This window comes from Drosophila simulans, chromosome 3L (genome assembly GCF_016746395.2).
Source record: "Drosophila simulans strain w501 chromosome 3L, Prin_Dsim_3.1, whole genome shotgun sequence".
NCBI lineage: Eukaryota > Metazoa > Arthropoda > Insecta > Diptera > Drosophilidae > Drosophila > Drosophila simulans.
Window position 1 is genome coordinate 1,598,454 of NC_052522.2, and position 14,508 is coordinate 1,612,961.

General features: G+C 48.0%; 4 protein-coding genes across 9 annotated transcripts; 1 reads left to right on the forward strand and 3 right to left on the reverse strand.

Annotated features, from left to right (window-relative positions):
* Positions 1 to 533: 533 nt before the first annotated feature.
* On the reverse strand, positions 534 to 7,059 carry LOC6739599 (vesicle-associated membrane protein 2). 5 transcript variants are annotated; one of them, XR_005544083.2, is made up of 8 exons: positions 6,917 to 7,059; positions 6,028 to 6,463; positions 5,159 to 5,231; positions 4,756 to 4,906; positions 4,523 to 4,681; positions 4,408 to 4,459; positions 2,293 to 2,744; positions 1,557 to 1,697 (listed from the first exon to the last, which is right to left on the reverse strand). XR_005544083.2 is itself a non-coding variant. In XM_016174345.3 (7 exons), exons 3-7 carry the CDS (start codon positions 5,185 to 5,187, stop codon positions 1,516 to 1,518), a joined length of 573 nt encoding a protein of 190 aa, XP_016029875.1. In that variant the 5' UTR covers positions 5,188 to 5,231; positions 6,028 to 6,463; positions 6,917 to 7,054; the 3' UTR covers positions 534 to 1,515. The 5 variants fall into 5 exon arrangements, 1 of the variants encoding a protein (XP_016029875.1); XR_001599861.3 differs by lacking the exon at positions 2,293 to 2,744 and adding an exon at positions 2,947 to 3,044 and having other exon boundaries at positions 6,917 to 7,056; XR_005544085.2 differs by lacking the exon at positions 2,293 to 2,744 and adding an exon at positions 3,730 to 4,130 and having other exon boundaries at positions 6,917 to 7,056.
* A 74-nt stretch (positions 7,060 to 7,133) lies between these two features.
* LOC6739597 (methyltransferase-like protein) lies at positions 7,134 to 8,598 on the reverse strand. 2 transcript variants are annotated; one of them, XM_016174337.3, is made up of 2 exons: positions 8,102 to 8,598; positions 7,134 to 8,047 (listed from the first exon to the last, which is right to left on the reverse strand). In XM_016174337.3, exons 1-2 carry the CDS (start codon positions 8,263 to 8,265, stop codon positions 7,234 to 7,236), a joined length of 978 nt encoding a protein of 325 aa, XP_016029876.1. In that variant the 5' UTR covers positions 8,266 to 8,598; the 3' UTR covers positions 7,134 to 7,233. The 2 variants fall into 2 exon arrangements, with proteins under 2 accessions (XP_016029876.1, XP_002076497.1); XM_002076461.4 differs by having other exon boundaries at positions 8,235 to 8,579.
* A 279-nt stretch (positions 8,599 to 8,877) lies between these two features.
* LOC6739598 (protein big brother) lies at positions 8,878 to 10,140 on the forward strand. Its single transcript, XM_002076462.4, has one exon. It carries the CDS (start codon positions 9,191 to 9,193, stop codon positions 9,830 to 9,832), a length of 642 nt encoding a protein of 213 aa, XP_002076498.3. The 5' UTR covers positions 8,878 to 9,190; the 3' UTR covers positions 9,833 to 10,140.
* Positions 10,141 to 10,258: 118 nt separating this feature from the next.
* On the reverse strand, positions 10,259 to 14,489 carry LOC27208052 (coatomer subunit alpha). Its single transcript, XM_016183679.3, has 3 exons — positions 14,360 to 14,489; positions 13,202 to 14,251; positions 10,259 to 13,147 (listed from the first exon to the last, which is right to left on the reverse strand). The coding sequence occupies exons 2-3, from the start codon at positions 14,145 to 14,147 to the stop codon at positions 10,389 to 10,391; spliced, it is 3,705 nt and encodes a 1,234-aa protein (XP_016029877.1). The 5' UTR covers positions 14,148 to 14,251; positions 14,360 to 14,489; the 3' UTR covers positions 10,259 to 10,388.
* Between the last annotated feature and the right edge of the window lie 19 nt (positions 14,490 to 14,508).

Here is a 14,508-nt window from a genome sequence, read left to right on the forward strand (position 1 = left end):
TAAACATTTGTCATTGGTTATTACATACATATATTGATTTATATCTGTTAATGGTTATATGCATGTGAAGTGCCTGGGTGAGTTGAGATGGACATTGATCGAGATTGATTCTAATAAGCTTTAAGGGCGACATATTGTACACGCTACGAATATTGCTAAAAATACCTGCATTCGGATTTGGAATTGGATTTCGATTCGTTTTCCCCATTAATCTTTGGTTTTTCTCTAATTAATTTCGACTTTGTTCGTGCCCCAATGCGTTGGTTGGTAGGCAAAGCACTTTGGGCAGGCGCTTGTAGAATCAATTAGTTAATACATTAAACGTAGTGTATGCAGTATCTTCGGAACAAGTTGGGTACAATATGTGCTGAGAGCTGTGGCTCTCTGAATCTGAACCTGATTCTGATTCTGATCCTGAATCTGATCCTGATCCTGATTGGCTATCGGTTGTGATGGTTCAATGGTTTCGGGTGGAGTGTGTGAGATCTAGATATCATATCGTTACATACACGTACATATATATGCTCTAAGTACCGCCTCGTCTATTACTCGTAACATTGAAATATACAAACATATATGTATGCCTCGTCGAGCTAACTAAGTCCTGTGGATAACCAACGTATTTGTGTCTAGCGCTTAATTTAATCGTTGAACTGTCCGGATTCCGCTTTCAATCGAACCCTTCGAGCTATTCTCAAACACAACAGTAATGATAGCGCACGTAAACAAAACGCAGCAAATGAATCGCTTGTATATTTTCACTAGACTTTGGGTTTATCAGCTTTTGCTGCTGGCTTCATTTGTTTGTTTGTTTTTTTTCCAGCCGACTTCGCTTGCTGTTTTTGTATAAGTAAACTTGCTTGAAAACATTTAACTGCGTTTTCTCTGGCGGCCCGTCGATTCAAATTCATCTTTTTGGATTATACATTTCGAATATCATATTTGCGTAACTTTACTTAGGAACAAAGCTTAGATTTCATTTCTTTGGTTTCGCGTCTGTTCCGAAATAGTTATGATTCTGTTTGTTTTGTCTAGTCGATTTGCTAAGGAAACTGAGTTCAAAGAGCTGCGAACATCGGGAAGCGACCGCCTGTCCTCCTGCTTCCACTGGCGCTCCTTGTTGCCAGTGCAGCGCAGAGTGGTTGGAGTCACTCGTAATATTCAAGTTCCATATATTTGTATTTGTATTTAGATTGTATTTATATTTATAATTATATATACCGTTTTATGCATGAAATAATGTAACCATAAACAAATTAGCAACAACTTCAAATTGTCCGGAGCGTCTGCATTAGATTTAGTATTAATATTATGACGTAAGTTACTTAAAACCTCTCACACCAACTCGTGCACATCGTCTAAGTGGAAATTATTATTGAGTTTCATTGCAATTCTCGAGATTTTCTAGTTTAACTGAGTTTTCCTTTCTTGGTTTTTTTTTGTCTTCTCTGCTTCGTTTTCGCCCGCTGGAGGAGCACACTAATCGAGAAACTTTCGTCCTGGCAGCGGGACTGCTTACACGCCGCCGTGGTCGCCAGCTCCTGCCGATCCTCCTGCTCCGTCTCCTGCTCCTGCCCCATCCACCAGCGATGACTGTCCTCCGGCTGGCTGCTGCGGAGGCGGCGGCGGTGGCTGCATGTACTGTGGGGGGTACTGGTACTGTGGCGGCTGCTCCCCGCCTATGAGTCCAAGTTTATCTGTTTCAAAGTGATGCAAGAATTAGTAGGGCACGACATGGGATGGCTCTATGCGCTCTTTAGCCAATCTCAGACAACGATACACGAGTATACGCCAAAAATATTACACTTCAAGGCTTAAAAGCTCACTCATGACGGAATATAGCAAGTGGACATGGGATGTGGACAGTGGGTGGGGGCGGACAGCAGGGACAACTGCATCGAACAGGTATGGATATATATATACATATATATTTATGTACATTTAGGCAGTCACTGGAAGCTGTCTTCCTTTGAGCCTCCCGAAGAGAAGTCCTCTCGCTTTTGGTGCAATAAACTTAGGCCAATTCCAAAATACATACAACATTGAATTGTAAAAATCAAATAATAAGGCACTAATCACACATAGACATCGATTAACTCACATACATGCGGCTAAAGCTGGCGGTAAACGATGAGACACCGTTTACAGCCAGCCGAAATAATATAAAACCAAGGGAACTGCGGAAACGGAAGTGGGAGCACGAACGGAAACGGAAGTAAGAAGAAGCGCAGGTGTCAAATTACTGGGTATGATTATTTGCATTGATATGTTGCCGTTTTTTCGTTTGCTTACAGTGTATCGGATTAGATCGATTTTATCAATGGTACAAAGAAAGTGTGAAATGTTTTCTTTTCGATTTTGATTAATTTTGACTATGGTTCTACGGATGCGTCTTGGTGGTTAATCGATGGCTGATTAGTTTGGTTGGTTGGTTGATTGGTTGGTTGGTTGGTTGAATGTTGGTTTTCAAGAGAGATCGTGAGCGTTCTATTGTCCAGTCGCCACTTCATCCGACGGACTCTGTGGGTGGTCGGTCAATTTCTCGGCCAATGGTTTCTCGAGTGTCGGTGGTTCAGATTTTAGATTTTGTGTATGGTGGTGTGGTTGTAGTTGTTGTTCTTGTTGTTGTAGTAGTTGTGGTGGTTGTGGTGGTGCTGAATCAGGTGCAGTTGCCGATGCCGGAGCCACCTGCTGCTGCAAGGCAGGAGGCTGCGGAGCAGCATTATCATCCGACATGTACGGTTCTACGAGAAATTTTTCGGTGAGTTCATGTTGTTGTTTAATTCAAATCGATTTGTTTCAAAGCGAGCAGATAAAGTTGATAACAATAAAGTAAAAATATAGATACGGTTTCGAGTGATGTAAAACAAAGGAGTTATCAACGGGTGCACCTAGCAATAAACGTGGCGTATGAGTAATAAATAAAAGATTGCTCTCGCTGTTTACCTCACACACAAAGTGTTATATTGGGTAAATTGATTTGCTTATGGTTAATAAAATTGTACAAAGCTGAAGCTTTCTGTGTATTTATTCTTCGTCTTTCTCTGTAATTGTTCAAAAATATGGTTCGGTGTTGAGAGTGTGTCAAATCAAGGTGAAAACATTTAAAGAACTTAGGTAAATCAAGTAGAATGGCAGTACTTTATGCTTTTGCTGTGGTTCAGTGGCACAAGAAAGGCTGGCTTTTCCAATCCGAAGGCCGTTGCGCTTGCGTGGAGGCTTAGTAACGAGTAACGAGTTGCGTGGTGGCTTAGTATCGAGTAACGAGTTTCGAGAAGGGACTACTTTTACTGGGAAGTGGGTTCGAGTTTTGTATTTTACACAGGACATGGCACAGTCGTGTGTCTGTGGCTGTGGTGCTGCTGCCAATATCAGAACGAAACAAACGAAAAACGGATACGGATACGGATACGGTTAACGAAACACTGAACAAACCACAAACTTTACGATTACGGCTTACGGGAGTTAGAACTAGCTAGCTAGAACGTAAGGTCCTACGGATAAGGCTAACGGGCACCATCGAGTATCGGTCCACCTCCACCAGGTCGGCTTCTGGCCGGGATCCCTCCATCGTCGTCCAGACCCTCAGCCGCAACCCACATGGACGGAGCTGGCGGATCCGATACTCGGCGTGATCTCAACTTGATTACTGGTGGTTAGGCAACGGAACGAAACGAAACAACACAGGACACGACTTTCAGTGGGCATCAAATGAAATCTTTACCGAACCTGTGCGTATGCTCGTATGGAACCAGATGATGTTGGGCTCGGGCATACATGGTACAATACAAATACTCGCATATGTATGCCACTTAGCATTTAGTTATTGTTCTAGTGGTGGCTGAAGCGCATGACATGATATGATCGATCGATCTATAGTTATGGGAATTTCGCAAGGCATCTAGGTCGAATCGGTTGGGCGAACGGTCAGTTGGACTGTGAGTTCGCAGCTCTACTCATAGCAGTTGTGAATGAGTTGAACTTGGTTTCGGTTTTGGTTTCGATTTGGATTTCGATTGGTTCTTATTGGGTTGATTGATTGGCTTTTGATTTGGTTTCGATTTGCATTGCATTGCGGCTAAGAACTAGTTTCTTACGGATTAGATAGTTAGCAATCTACATAAAGTTACCTAGAGAAAAAAAGTGGCGGAATTAAGAACGCAATTTAGATTCGGTGTGTAGATAAACGAAAGCGATTCGGGCCAACGAAATCAGCGCTAAATAAAGGCGAACTCAAAAGACAAACACAACTGGGTAACTGGGTGATCTTGAAAGTATCCTCGGTTCTGTGTGTGCGTGGTGGTCCAGTGGTGTGGTGTGGTGTGGCGTGGGTCAGGGTCAGTTTCTCTGGGGTATGTGTGTCCCAGAAATGAGTGCACCAAGTTCGCCCAGGATCTGTCAACTTACTTGCAATAATGCCCACGACAACAAGGCCAATCACGCCCATGATGATCATCATCTGTGCAGAGAAAACTAAGATTGAAGTTCGGTCCCACAAGGTAACTGCCATCGCCGCACTTACCTTCAAGTTCTGGAGCCAGAATTTCCTCTTGAGTTTGCCCGCCTGCTGCTCGAACTGCGAGGCACCCTGCTGCAAGGCATCGGCACGGTCGTCCAGCTCCGACAGCTTGCTGTCGCGCTCCAGCACCTTCTCCACGTTCGTGCGCATGATGTCCACGACCTGGTCGGGGATTCAGGGATGCAGTGGTTAATGGAATGGCTGATCTGTGATCGACTTTCAGTCCCGGAACTCACCTCATCGACCTGCGCCTGCGTCTGCTGCAGACGCTTCTGTGCCGCAATCTGCTGCGGATTGTGTGGTCCGCCCACAATCTCGCCATCGCCGCCCTCTCCGGCCGGAGCTCCGGCATTGGGTGGTGCATCGCCAGCTGGTGCAGCGTCCGCCCTGCGGAGGAGGTCGTCATTAGTCATCGGAAGCGAGAACAAGAATAGCTCGGGCCAAGACTAATCAACTCCCAACGGGGGCTCTCGCATTAAATACAGTACTTAGATTACACAAAGAGTGGGTGTGGGTGGGTGGTTACGAACGACTATGGTTTCTAGCTTTAATCGAAATATCTCCAAGATACGTGTGGGCTACGGACAGTGCTGGAGTATAGTTCTAGCCAGCTACCCTTTAACTTGGGGACACACTTACTGTTCCTTGTTCTTGTCTTTCTTGCCCATCTCAGACCCCCAAAAACTTTGACCTTTAACTCGGCTTCTGGGCTCTGCGGGGCCAAACGAAGGTAAATTGTTAATTTTAAATAAAAGAATTATAATAGGTGAAGCTACTTATGCTGGACTAGTTTGTATGGTTTCTAAGTGATGCATAAGTGATACATATTTTTTAGTGACACAAACAATAGAGTATCGAAGTATAATCTTAGATTTATTGGTTATTGTTGTTCCCAAAATGTTTGTGTCAAACCGTATTTTCCTTTCCCACGACAAAGAAAAGGAAATCGATATCTGACCCCAACCCCTACGACCGGCGACAATTGGTTTTTCTACCTACGTGGAGGGAATATTTTTGGTTTTCTCAACTTTCCCCGGCTTTTATTTATTAGCAAAATCCATTTTATATGGAATCACAGAGCATTATCAACAACTTGTATGTGTGTATAAGACGAGCTTTTCTTTTGATCATGACACATATCTTTTGTTTGGTTCCAAGGCACCAAATTATAGGTGCAACTTAGTTTGCATGTCCTGACTCACGGGTGCGAATCGTGTTTTTATTGATTTTGCGGTGTGAGAGACTTGGCCATGTGATGCCACAACGTCATCGCCAAGTGAATCATGCCTAGTGAACCGAAATGGCAGCTGCAGCTGGCCCGTGTTCCTTTTACGGATTTTACGGGTGCGAGCACTTGGAGAAATGACAAATGAAATGAGCGACCCATGCTGCGTATACTTAATGCGGCTATCAAACGAGCATTCCCTCTGTGACGGCGAATAGCGTGGCGGGGTATCGAAACCCCCATTCCCCGCCGGAAAACAAATCAATAACGTCCATCCACTTACATGGCTCTGGTGGCTGTGTGGTTGCTTCTGTGGTTGGCTGGTGGTGCTCTGGTGGCCTCAGCGAATTCGGCTGGCGATGATTAGGATGAAGGTACTCTATGCACTGTGCACTTGGCCTCTTTCACTGTCTTCCACTGGCGCAGGTCGGGATGTGGAATGGTCAGTGGGCGGTGGTGGCGTTGGTGGTGGTGTAGGTGGTGGGTGGTGGTGCAGCTGAACTCTGTTTCGTTGTTTTTGTTCTAGAGGGTTGCGCTCTCAGTGCCGCCTCTCACTCTCTCTCTGTCGCTCTTCCGCCAGAGCTTTTTCGCCCCGTCGTCAATGAAAATTCACTCCACTCCACGGGGGGATTGGCTGGATCTGGATGATGTGTATGTGTGCGGGTAACACTTGCCACGACAGCCTTTCGCAGGAATTTTCTGGCTCAGCGCTGGAACTGCTGCTGAATAGAGTGCGAAAATAGTTGCAACTATTTTTAGTACATCGGTTAATGCTTGAAATGGGCTGCTATGGGATTCTAATTGGGACGTAAGAGGACTATTTGGGTGGCACCAACACGCCCAGCCAAGAGGCATGTCCTTCCTCATTTCCGTTGCATACCCCCAGGGACACCTAAGCTGTCTTCAAACTGCAAAACGTTTTAAAAATAATTTCAAGTGCCCAACTGGGCAACGTGGGCTCAGTAAGAAAAATCAATGAAATTCTGCACGACAAGGGTTTTCGCTGACTTTGGTTGACATTTCGCTTGATCTTCGTATTCCTAATCAATCAGTTTTAACACTCTTGATCAGAATCACTTTACTTTTGCTCGGGCAGCTTCAGTTCACAAAAACCAGGCTTAAATAATATTTTAGGAATTTTTTTACGCAGCACAAGGAAAATTTTCACTTACGACGTTTTTGGCCAACTGCGAAAACTTGCAGCTTTCCTAACTGTTATGTGTATTTGGGGAAAAAGCTGCCTGGATGGCCAGCAGCGAATGGTGTTCCAGCGAGAAGCTTTTCCTTAGCGATTCACAAGTGCCGATTGCCAAGGGGTGGAAAATTTGAAAACAAGCCGGGCTTTCCATCAAGGAAAAGTAATGCTTAAAGTTGTAGTAATATTACATATGATGTTTGAACTTTGTATTTCGAAATATATAGGGTATTTAATTATATCAATTGATTTAAACATGGTTTAAAATGCACAGAACTAGTCGTCTTAATTGATCTAAAGCGGTTTCCTGAACTTTGTCTGAATCCACACGCGGTACATCTTCAAGCCGCGACAGCGATTAACTTGCAGTCTTCGGTCCACAATGAGCTGCTCCTCCTGCAGCCCCGCTTGAGTCATCATACCCCGCAGTTCTTCCTCGGTGAAGAAGTACACCATGGTGCCGTCGCCTCTCACGTAGAAGTTGTCCTCCATACACTTGCCGCTCTTGAAGCGCAGCTGTGCCAGGTCGTATCGTCCGTAGTCGCGGAAGAGGAGCAAGCCCCCGGGACGCAGGTAGCGATAGCAATTGTCCAATACCCGCTGCATTTTCTTTGGCTCAATTGCGGACAGCACAAAAATCATCACAATAATGTCCTGTGAGTTTTCCTCGAAGGGCACCTGCCAATGATCCAGCGTGGCATCCATGACAAACACCTCGCAGCGCTTCTCGTCGAACTGCCGTTGGCTTCGCAGGATTTCAATGGCCCGGACGGAGAAGTCGCATCCGAAAACCTTGAGCTGCGCATCAGAGTTGTACTGTAGAAGGGGTAAAATTGTGTTTCCTACTCCACAGCCCAGTTCGAAAATGCTGCGAGGTTGCAGTTTCGCCGAATCCGTCTCCAGAGGAGCTAGTTCGGGGAACTCTGTGAACAGCCAGTGGCGATCCTTGAAGAAGCGGTTGTCGTGAATGCCGTAGAAAGAGTCCCAAAACTTGGGGGCGTCTGTCTGAAATCGCTCCTTCTGCTCTGTTTCCATCTTTGAGGACGAGTTCTTGGCTACAGCCGCCTGCGCGGCCAGTTCCTGCTCCTCATCCCATTCCACGTGGTCCCTGTGAATCCAGGTTTAGAGGGATTTTCATCAGTACTGAACTGCAGATAAGTACCAGGCGTTAAACTCGAACACCTCTCGCGCGTCGGTGAGCACCCGGCTGCCCGCTCCCGACGGTTTTTTACGCTGGCGAGTGTGTTCCCAACTTTTGCTGGCCAATCTCCGGAGGATTTGCCACCCATATTTACCAAGCATTGTGCTTGAAGACGTCGTCAGCATCCGTGAGCAGGCGGGTTCCGAACTGCGGTCGCTTCTCGTTCTCCGCGGCGGGGTTGTCACTCATGTCGGTCAGGAATGACGGTATATATCACCACTTGTTGGTGCGATCCAAATTATATATTTTTGTAAACACGCGGCCAGTGTGGCCGTGCACCGATCCAATGAAGTTAAACCGTTAGTATTTTCGAAGCGGTACTCATCCGAGCGCGAAATCGGATGCACCCGTTATCACTGTTTTTTTCCAAAAGCAATTGTGAAATATGTGTTCTATGTGTGTTGAATTCGTGGTGTGTTGAGTACGCATCGGGTTTTTAATCGAAACCCCTTAGAGACAAGAGAAAAATAAAGTTGAAAATGTAACAGTGCTGCCAGACCATCAAAAAGTAAGCGCACGGCTTATTTTAGGGATGTGCTCGTGACTCATGGTTAAAAAACATGAAATAAAAACTGGTAAATTAAATATGAAATCAGTTGGTAAGTAAAATAAATATGAATTATTAGCCCGCAATTTGCTTACGACATATATCCATAATTCGAATAAATAATAAGAAGAATAATAATAAGAATAAGTTTTTCGTGCTCGTGCCGTGCTTTTGCTCCCATCGCTACGTTTTGACTACTCCACTATTTCCCAGTGGCAACGCCGCGTCAGTTGGTATATCAAAACCGCAAACCAACCTTTTTGTTGTATTGTGCGTTGTTTTTTGCGACGGAGGCGAGAAATTTAAACAATTAGAATTCAGAGTGCTAGATACAAGCGCTTATTGTGTATACGTAGAAGGCTCGTCGAAGGAGCGACCAAAAGAAACCCATTCAGGGTACCCAGTTCAAGGGATTATTGCACGCAGCGGTCTGCAGAAGGACCCATAGAAACATACCCCATTCAGCGTTCCATCGAGCGGACGAGTCGAGAAAATCCGTTAAAATGATGAACGAGGCGGCTCTTGCCAACATGATTCCCTACGACACCATCGGATTGTACGAACAGCCAAAGCCGCGCTTCATCTTCAAGATGCCTCGTGTGGTCCCGGACCAGAAGTCTAAGTTCGAGAGCGACGAACTTTTCCGGAGGCTCAGTCGGGAGAGCGAGGTTCGGTACACGGGCTACCGGGAGCGAAGCATCGAGGAGCGGCAGGTGCGCTTCATGAACGGATGTCGCGAAGGACACACGGAGGCCAGCTTCGTGGCCTCGGGCACCAATCTGCAGCTGGTGTTCAACGCCAACCAGAACCCGTACCTGCACGACAAGGAGTGCGACTTTGACAAGGAGCACGGCAAGGTGCACATCAAGTCCTACTTTATAATGAACGGGGTTTGTGTGCGGTTCCGTGGATGGATAGACCTGGAACGACTGGACGGAGTGGGCTGTCTGGAGTATGACGAGCGGCGCGCCATGCACGAGGACGCCATTCTGCGGGATCAGATCGATCGCTACAACCAGCGACTGCGTGAGTTCGAGGACACTAAGCGTGCCTACCGTGACAATCGACAGGACGAGATGGAGGCGGTGCGAAGGGGCGTGGCCTCCGGAGGCATTGGCGTCGGCGCCAGCATGTGGCGTCGTTAGTTGGACCTGTGGGCGGCTCCTGGGCCGTCCCATCCGCAGCTGCCTCCCCAGCAGCAGCAGACGCATCACCAGCAGTTAGAGACTCAATTCGCGAATACTCAATATTTCATGGACAACTGAGAATGCTCCGAACCCTTTAAGAGGGCCTTCACTTGCGAGATTTCAATACGATTACGCTCGAATAATTATGCTCCTAGATTAGTGTTAGAGGTAATGCTTACATCACGTATGCTTTTATGGTATTATACTTACAACTTAGTGTGGAATTAGTGTCGTATCTTTAACTAAAATACATAATTACTAATCTATATGGCATTGTTCATTTTGGAATTTCCACCTTTAAGCAGAGTGACTAAGACTCTTCACTGGGAATTGCGTACCGAGGCTAGGTATCGATCAGGAAAACAGGTAGTTTTTTTTTTTTTGATTTTATAGCATTATAATATACAGATACTGAACTTTATACATAATAAGCAAGGTTCGTGTAAAACTAAACTATGGGGTCTCGCTCGGCGTGGTGGAAACATTTATATTAAAAGCGACAAGCTAGTCCGTCCTAGCGGAATTGCAGGTTTGAAATGCGCAGGCCAATGCTATCCTTGCCGATCTGGCTCACCTCGCAAACTGTGCAGAGATTGCCCTTGAACTGAGGGTCGAAAGAGGAGGAGCAGAAGGGACAGGTCACTTCGGGTTTGCCCCTATACAGTGGCTTCCAGCTGATTCCACAGATTGTGAACGGATTAAACTCCTCGTACTGCAGCTGATGCTCGTCCACGGGATTTACCTCGCAGGCCTGCAGGATCTTGCGCACCTGCTGGGCAACGTCCGGTCGTGGCGCCAGTTCCAGGAGACGACGGGCAAATGAAGCGGCCGTCTTGTAGTTCTTCAGCTTGAAGAACATGTTGAGGGCGGTACGCAGGGTGAGGATTTGGTGCACGGGCTGAAGCTTGCAGTGCGTGAAGTAGGCAGCCATCTCGCACAGACGCTTTTGCTCCTCAAGCGTCGACTTGGGCATGCCCTTGCGCACAGTCTCCATCTTCAGGCCAACGATATACTCAGCGCAGATCCTTAATAGTTGCTGGGCCTCCGCCGCATCTAGCTTCGTGTCCACTACCAGCAGTGGGATGCTAATCAAGATGGAATGGAACTTCTCTACGGCCTCGGAGAACTTTCCAGAAGTTGTCAGTTGGTACCCAGCTTGCAGGCGTGCCACCAAATCATTCAGTTTAATGCCAACCGCTGGACGCTGCAGCTTGATGTTTGTCTCGGAGTAGTTGCGAAGTGGATAACCACTTAGGGATTGCAGATTCGGATTGGCCGTGTAGCTCGTTCGAGAGCAGGCGTAGTTATGCAGGAAGAGTGTTTTGAATGGCTTGAAATTGACCACTCCCAGCTGATCGTGCAGTAAACGGAAGGCGGTTTCGAATGATCCGGCCTTGACATGGTCCAGGACCAGAGGCGAGTTGTTCGCCCATTGTTGGGCAGGAGACAAGCCTTTGTTGGGAGCGGCATAGTAGTTGCTGTCGAGGGCAGAGGCCTTGATCTTGGAGGCCAGTTCCTCGGGCACAACCAGGTCATCATCGCCCACATCCCAGCCGGCACCCTCCTCTCCACCAGCACCACCATCGCCATCGTTGCTCAGCGCATCGTGCATCTCGTCATCTCCGTCCTCATCTAGTCCCAAGTCGGCATCCGCTCCCCAACCATCTCCACCACCATTATGCTCGTCCAACACTGCAGCATCGGCGTTGATGTTCAGCGCCTGTCGGGCAGTGACACTTGAGCCAGCCCTGGTGACCATGGCGCCTTCAAAGAAGCCCTTGGACACGGACAGCAACGGCCAATTGGTTTCAAGCTGCTGGATGGGCACTGGTGGTTGCAACAACTGGGCATTGGGATTCACCTCGGGAAGGCTGTTACCCTGCGAAGTTATCGATTCGCCCAGGGACTCAGTAAGCTCATCGAATCCATGAGTAGCGGCAGTGAGATAAGCTAACGAAAGTTGTCCGCAGTTCTTGAGAATGTTTACCCGCTCCTTGACGTCACCGAGAAGGAGGGCACCCTGGTACTGGGCGGAAACATCCTTGCGGATCTCGGCAATCTTGTTCATCTTCTTGAGCTTCTCCAAGTTGCCGGTAATCAGGTAGAGGAAGCTAAGCTTGTCAAAGTTCTTGGTCCGCTGGTAGCACATCTCTACCACCTGGTGGTTTCCTTGGAGCAACGCACTCTGTCCCAGGCGATCCCAGCAATCCTTGTCATCGAGAGCCTTGGCTGCTTCGAGAGCAATTTCGATGTTACCGCACTCCAGAGCGAGTCCAAATCGGGTTTTCTCGTCCTTGACAAAATGCAGTGCCACCTCTGGATAACCCTTTTGCTGCAGGTAAGCAATGATGCTCTGACCCACTAGGCGGGCATTTCTCACCATGTGCAGTACTTCGTCGTACTTGCGTTGAATCAGGGCAAGCTTAAACTTGTACTCCGTAGGATCAATGTGGAGCACGCGGGTGCGGCACTCCCGATCCAAGCAGAACACTTGGTTGCCCTTGACGCGTGTCAGATAAATGGGTAGGTCCAGCGTACGGATGATGCCATGGTCCCCGTTTGTAATGGCGTACTTAATGTGGTTGCTAGTGGTGTAGATAAACACTCCAGACTCGTCCCAGGCGCCAGACTTCACGCGGCAGTTCTCCTGCACGGTGCACAAGTACTGAAGTCTTCGATCGCAGATCGTAACCGAGTGCTTGCAGAGTAGTGCGACCAAGGACATGTCCGGTGACCACACCACGTAGCGGCACTTGGCCAGTTTAATGCTTCCAACGGAGACAAGGCGCTGAACCTCGTACAGTGTGACAAACTCAGGGTCCCGGATGAGCAGCATTCCCGTGCCGGCATAGAAGATCTCCTCGCAGAAGGTGGGCAACTTCTTGGTCACCTCGTTCTTGAAGTTCTTGATTACCAACTGCTGGTTGCGATCAAGCACTGCAAACCGATTGCGTGCCACCCATATGGCTGTTATTCCAGAGCTTCGCTTGCTGTCTGACTCGCTTTGGCTCTCGGTGTCCTTGGGGATTTGGCAAAGATCGTAAGTGCTGTTCTCCAGGTTGTTGGTGCGCGTGCAGATAAGCACGGCGTTCAGTGCTGGGTTGTACGACATGCTGTACACCGGCGACTTGCCTGGCCGAAGCTGCATAACCACAGTGTCCTTAGTGGTGGTAAAGTCCAGTTTGCGTAGGAAACGTTCCTTGACGTAGTAGAGAATGTTGCCGTGGACAGCATATGCAGGTCGCTCCCGCTCCAGTTTAAAGACCACCATACCTGAAAGAATATGCATCAACAACAAATTTCTTTTCCTATAAGAATCCAACTAACCTCCATCGTGGCCAGCTGCAAACAGATTCAAGGTCGGATGCGCTGTAAGTATCCAGAAGCGCTCGTTGTCTCGCCGGAATGTAAAGAGGCACTGGCGCTTGGTCATGTCCCAGACGCGAATACTGCGATCCTCGCCGTTGGAGAGAATCAGGTCTTGCCTTGGATGGAACAACACGCTGGACACATTGTTGTAGTGACCGCGACAGGTGTCTACCTCCCAGGCCTTGTACTCGTTCATGCGCCACAACTTCACCAGGCGATCATCGGCACCGGACACAATCAGCGGCAGGGTGGGATGGAAACTGGCCCAGTTGACGCCACGGTCGTGGCCCTCGAGCACGTGCTTTACCACGGCATCTGCTTGTCCAAACAGATCAGTGGCACCCGGATGACCCTTTAGGTGGTCATCAAGCCCACCGGGTCCGGGAGCTACGTTCTTCTTACGCAGGCCCGAAATGTCCCACACGCGCACCGTCTGATCGAGTGAAGCAGAAACGATCTGATCCTCCGTGGGATGGAACTGGGCGCACATCACATAGTGGTTGTGGCCCGTCAGCACACAGATGCAGTTGCGCGACTGCCAGTTCCAGATGCGGATGGTCTGATCGTCGGAGGCGCTCAGAATCCATGGGTATTCGTGGTGGAAAGCCACCGTGCGCACATAGTCCAAATGGGCCAGGAGGGTAAAGATGCAGCGGCGTTGCTTGTAGTTCCACACCTTAATCTTGTAGTCGTCGCCGCCGGAGACGAAGAGCGGCATCTGCTGGTGAAAGGCCACGCCTCGAACCGGTCCGTCGTGCTCGTCGAACTTCTCGAGGAGCGTGTGCATCCGGTAGTCCCACAGCTGGATGACGCCGCTGTGCAAGCTGACCAGGATCCATGGGCGCTTAGGATGGAAGGAGAGGCCCTTCACCCTCGCTGACTTCGACTCGAAGTTGGTCAGCATGGTGGCACTTTTTCTGTTCTGCCTGTAGGTGTCTCAAATTGGATGCTCTTCTAGGTGTCGGCTTATCCTTCAAGCGCCCTTTTTCGGTTGTTTCGAGCACTTGCCTGTATCAAAACATCAAGAGGTGGGTGTTAGAATAAATCCATTTTATTGATACGCTACAAGTAACACGTAATATACTGCCAACAATTAATTTTACGAAAAACACCAACCAATCGTCGAAATTGTGACACGTCAATTATCTTCTTCTTGTCGACACTGTCAGTGTTGCCAGCGTTGGCAGATGTGCATACACTGGCAATCATAAGTTTTCAAAAGTACATACAAATATATGAATGAATTATCATGCTCTCATGTCTTC

Excerpts from the sequence above, each read along its gene's own strand:
- LOC6739599 (XM_016174345.3), bottom strand. The coding sequence starts at position 5,187 with ATGGGCAAGAAAGACAAGAACAAGGAACA. Across the intron at positions 4,682-4,755 it reads CGCAGGCGCAGGTCGATGAG|GTCGTGGACATCATGCGCAC; the intron begins GTGAGTTCCGGG and ends ATCCCCGACCAG. Across the intron at positions 1,698-4,407 it reads TGTCGTGGGCATTATTGCAA|ATAAACTTGGACTCATAGGC; the intron begins GTAAGTTGACAG and ends ACTTTGAAACAG.
- LOC6739597 (XM_016174337.3), bottom strand. The coding sequence starts at position 8,265 with ATGCTGACGACGTCTTCAAGCACAATGCTTGGTAAATATGGGTGGCAA. Across the intron at positions 8,048-8,101 it reads GTGTTCGAGTTTAACGCCTG|GGACCACGTGGAATGGGATG; the intron begins GTACTTATCTGC and ends CTGGATTCACAG.
- LOC6739598 (XM_002076462.4), top strand. The coding sequence starts at position 9,191 with ATGATGAACGAGGCGGCTCTTGCCAACATGATTCCCTACGACACCATC.
- LOC27208052 (XM_016183679.3), bottom strand. The coding sequence starts at position 14,147 with ATGCTGACCAACTTCGAGTCGAAGTCAGCGAGGGTGAAGGGCCTCTCC. Across the intron at positions 13,148-13,201 it reads TGCAGCTGGCCACGATGGAG|GTATGGTGGTCTTTAAACTG; the intron begins GTTAGTTGGATT and ends ATATTCTTTCAG.